Genomic DNA, 4,874 nt, shown 5'->3' with positions numbered 1-4,874 from the left:
AGGAGGGGAGAGCGCGCGGGCGAGGGAGGGAGTCGGCTCTGGAGGGCGAGGGCGAGCGCAGGCGGCTGCCCGCGGAGAGGAGGGAGCCGGGCGCGGACGAGGAGGGAGCCGGCGGGGCGCAGGCGAGGCGGGACCCGGCGCGCGCGCACTTTCCCGCAAAGTGCCAACTACCCCGGAGAGAGTTCCGGGCGCTCACTTTCTGGGCGAGGGACAAAGTCAGCGGAAATTTGAGATTTTAAAGAAGAAGGTCCGATTCCCCCCGTCCCCTTTCCCCTGTTACTCATTCCCATTAAAAAGAAAAACAAGAATAACAGCAAACTCGCTCTAGCCCCGTCTGTCCCCCCTCCCCACTCCTGGCACCATGAAGGCGGCCGTCGATCTCAAACCGACTCTCACCATCATCAAGACGGAAAAAGTGGATATGGAGCTTTTCCCCTCCCCGGGTGAGTGGTGACTGCCGAGACCCCCACCCCAGCCCTCGGCCTCTGGCCTGGGTCCCCTCCACTTCTCCCCCTGTGATCTTCCCTTCCAGGCAAGTGGTGCGTTTCTGCCCCAGCTGCTAAGCAGGCGATGCTGGTGGCAGCTGGAAAGATGTAGACAGGAGGAAGAGCTGGACTGTTGGTGGCCCGATACCCTTGTTGGGGGGCGGGGGAGCGGGTGGTATTTATTTTCACAGCTGTGTTTTTGTGAGTAGTGGGAAAAAGCTTTTAGAATGTCTAGCACCCCCATTCCTGCTTTCTTATTTTTCCAAATGAGCGGGAACCCTCTGGCCTTATTCTTTAACGTTAGTGAGGGTGGACACTGCCGCCTAGGACATCATCCCCTGACCCTGCCGACATCGCCCAGAGTTGGAGCTAGATGGAGAGCCCTGGGGAGTAAGAGCCCAAAGGGTGTCTAACTGGCTGGCCTTCAAGCACATTTTCAAATGTCCTGCCTTCCTGAGTTCGCCTGTCACATGTTCCTTTGCTGGCTAGTGTCTCTTTTCGGGGTTGAGGGTATGGAGATGGACGCAGAGCTGAAATGATCATCTTAACTCGGGGAAACATCCCCATTCTGTTTATGCAGGTTACTTCATCCATTTTTCTGATCTGCCATTAATTTGTCCCTTGCTACCTAAGATCTGTGAGAAGAGGGAAAGCCTCCCAACACCAAACATGATTTGGGGTCTTTGGTTGGTGTGTTATCCAGCTCTTGGATTTGCAGAAGAAAGGGATAGGAAAGAAATTTCAGTTTATCTTAGACACAGTTTTTTTGTGCTAAGCAGTTTCATGGACTCTGGCACTCTAGAATTTCTGGAATAAATGCAGTTTGAGAAGAAAAGTTGCTTTCTTTTAGGATAGGAACTGCCAGCTGTCCATAAGAGCTTCATGATTTTGGAGGTAAAGGTATATGGAAAGATGTAGAGGGACAAGCTGATGCTTTTGGAAAATAATTAATCGCAGTAACAGGCAGCTCTGTTGTATCTGATGATCAATAAGTTCGGCGGCTGCTCCCGGTTCTTTTGCCTCCACCGTAATTAGTTGCTTATTTTAACCCTTTCTTAATCTGTTTAAACTTTCAACACAAGCCAAGCTGAATTTTGTCATTCGAAGATCTTTCAGAGACCTTAATAGAAGACATAGCGGTGGGTGGTGACTTCTCTTAGACCCCCTAACACTCAAGCCCAGGGTTTCTGGGTTGCTCCCTGGGAGGTACAGAAAGACTAAGACTGTTGTCACAGAGATGCTGAGATGAACTAGAACCTCGGAGACATTTCAGGCACAGAGAGCTACAGTTTAGAAATGATGCTGGTGTGATGGTGGCCTTGGGGGCGGGGGGCGGGGGCAGTGTTAAAGAAGCCAGAATAAATTCTCTTAGTCCCAATTGATGCTAACCATTTATAGAGGAAGTGAAAGGAGAGTTCCCAGCAAAGACAGATCTCAACTAATGCCTCCTTTTCCTAAGTATGGCTTGTTTATATGTGTGTTTATGGGGAAGAGACAGATTTGGTTGTCTGGGAAATAGCGTGTGGATCTGTCAGTTCAGAAACCTACAGTGGATTTGGCGTGCTGGGAAGGAAAAAGGGCCCCCTAGCAACACATGTTTTAGATCACAGTAAACAGCGGAAGCATTTTGGGGGAGTGTTTTAGTAAATATTAGAGGTTTTAAGTAGATGATGCTGTTCTGTTGGTTATTGATAAAAATAAATCCTGAGCAAGTAACTATTCTTAGCTTGCCTATCTGTAAGATGGGAACAGTGAGGCCTAATGCTGCAGTCGTCACCATTATAATAAGCAAATTTACAGTGTCCTTCCTTTGCAAAATGGTTTACATGCCTCTGATCCGATTTTGTCAACAGCCTTCAGTACAACAAAATTTCAGCTGATCAAAGAAATTGGGAAGTCTTCAGCCATTCATTGTAATGAGATTTGATTTCTGGCGCTATCTTGGGAAAACTAAATAGAGAATCTTGAAAATACAGAGCGAATATAATATCTAAATTTGAGTTCGTTTTCTTTTCTGGAGGGTTAGTAGCATATACGTGACTATTATACCCATACCTCAGAAAAGGAAATAGGGGGACAGAGAAGGTAGGTTACTTACCTGAGAATGTCTGGTGAGCCAGCAGCTCAAGTGAAATATATCCCCGTTTCTACCTTGTCAGTGTACAGTTGCCTTAAGTAACACTGCAAGTTGCTTCTGTAAAGCCTGGCAGAGAAACTTCAGTTGAGACTTGAACTTGCAGGTGCAGGGGTGCAGGAAGCACTGGCCAGGGCTGCTGGCTTGTGTTGGTGGGAAAAGACTCACTGGCAAAGTGGGATTTGCTTTGCCTATAAGACTCTACAGGACATTTTAAAAGTTTAACTTCTCATAGCATGGCTTTGTGTCTACAGCTGTGACTTAAATGTTTGCCAGACTGATTCTTTGGCTTGTCTAGTTTCTTATATGTGGAGACAACTATTTGGGGGAACTTAACTGGTTTCGTTAATTAGACCTGCTATCACCCCTGCGCCCCTCCGCCCGGCGCAACGTATGAGAGCTGGAGAGAGAGGCAGGAGGGAGGTGGGTGTCCCAGCAGGGGCCCAGGGTTATTTGCCAATCTCAGTGGCTAGGGTCTGATCAAGAACTTTATTCACTTTTATTCTGGATTGAGGCCTCATTCGAGTTTTGACAGCTTTTAGGACCAAATGAACATATACTTGGAAATAACATTGGCGTTGAACTTCGCTTGTAAGTGTAAAGTTGCACATATCACTTTGATTGTAATACTTGATTGCCGGGTTCTTGGAGCTTAAATGGGTTAAAACAAACACGACCACAGAGAGTCTGTGGCGTTCCCACCTGGTGTGGAGTTTGCTGAGAAGGGGTGGAGGCCAGGTGCCGAAGCAAATACATCCCAGCCGCTTAATTTTTTCTCTCCTTCCCCACTTTACCTTCTTGGTGAGGTGAGCAGTAATGCTCAGAGAAGCGCAGGAATTCTGATTCTGAATATTTGGTCTTTTACAAGATTGAAAGCATCAGCCCCCTTCCTACCCTAGAAAAGGCTGCCCATCCCTCTGACCTGTTTTGCCTTAGGAGACAGGAAGAAGCTCCCTCTGTTCCCAGCGCCTTCGGTCAGTCTTTGTAACTTCAACTGTGCAGACAAAAAACGCAGAGCTGCCTCGCTCTTAGGATCACTCCTTCACCGTGTTTCCAGACCCCCACGGAGCATTCTCCTTTCCGAGAAGGGTCTCTGGAACCAACCTGTCTAATTTTGAATCTCAGTTGTGCCACTTACTAGTTTTGTGACTTTGAACAAAATCTCTCTGTGTTCCAGCTCCTGCAGCTGTCAGATGAGTACGATCACCGTTCTACCTCATAGGGTTGATGGAAATAAATCTGTTACTGTATGCATATCTTAAAACAGTGCTGATCTGTAATAACAACACAAAATGACCTTGGTGACTGTAGAGTTGGGGGGGTGGGGGGTAGCTTGAAGTGTTTTATAGAGGCTACAGCCGTCTTACGCACCTCCCCTAATCTCTTACTTGAGAGGGAAAGAAGAGTGAAGTTAGAGAGGACCTTTTCACCTGCCTCACTGAGATCTCACACTCTATTTTGTGTCCCCGACAGCAAACTCAGTGAACCAGAGGACGCTCAGAGGGTCAGGGCATCTCTGGGGCTTGGCTGTCAGTTATAGGCTCAGGGACTCAGTTACTGTGGGTGATGGAGATTGTCAGTGCTGCCTGGGAGCAGAGGCCAGGGCACATTTGTAGGGTTGATGGAAATGCAGAGATTTTCAGTTATGAAGGGTTGAGAGAAAAGCATCATGTCCAGTTATTATAAAGTATCTCACATCTTATTTATTTATTTGGTTGGCAGAAGTTGCATTCCTGGCATTTTTGGTTGGTTTGTATTGCTGTGTTTTGTTTTTTTTTTGGTCTCTGTAACTTTTTTCTTTCTTAAAGAGACCAGACCACCCTGTAGGGGGATCACCTCCTCCTAGGAGACAGACCAGCCCGAGATCTACCCTACCAGAGCTCAGCTTGCTCTGGGCTCCATCAAACTCTGTGCAGAATCGAGAGCTGGTTAGCATAGGTCAGGATATTTCAGGAAAGCCAGGCTCCCTGTTGCAAAGAGCACAGATAACTCTGCGACAGCGACAGAATAATTACAGTCGTGGCTGATTTGCAGAATGAATCACCCAGGGCTGTGGTGGCATTCCCTGAGTTCACAATGAAGGTAAATTCCTGCCATTCCCAAGTTGTAGGGGGTGTTTCTGAAACATGTATTGAACCTGCGTTTTCAACCAGGCTCTTTCCCATGTCATACCCCGACTCCGGGGTAGGGGACATATTATCATATCCCTTGTTTAGATGTGGAGGAGGGTATTCCAAGTTATGAATAATTTCCTC

General features: G+C 47.4%; 1 protein-coding gene across 3 annotated transcripts in view; it reads left to right on the top strand.

The window, feature by feature from the left end:
• ETS1 (v-ets avian erythroblastosis virus E26 oncogene homolog 1) overlaps positions 1-4,874 on the top strand; it is a 139,486-nt gene that overhangs the window by 64,512 nt on the left and 70,100 nt on the right. The window contains exon 1 of one of the 3 annotated variants that reach the window (XM_010844678.1): positions 7-443. The exons of the other annotated variants lie outside the window; for them this stretch is intronic. Within the exon in view, the coding sequence (XP_010842980.1) occupies positions 362-443 (82 nt within the window). The 5' untranslated portion in view covers positions 7-361. Of the gene's footprint in view, positions 1-6; positions 444-4,874 lie in introns of those variants that run through there. 3 annotated transcript variants of the gene reach the window in all.

The sequence above is a fragment of the Bison bison genome, unplaced genomic scaffold, assembly GCF_000754665.1.
Source record: "Bison bison bison isolate TAMUID 2011002044 unplaced genomic scaffold, Bison_UMD1.0 scf7180017864205, whole genome shotgun sequence".
In the NCBI taxonomy this organism is placed as follows: Eukaryota; Metazoa; Chordata; class Mammalia; order Artiodactyla; family Bovidae; genus Bison; species Bison bison.
The sequence above is the reverse complement of the archived record's forward strand: the minus strand, read 5'-3'. Positions and strand labels throughout refer to the sequence as shown.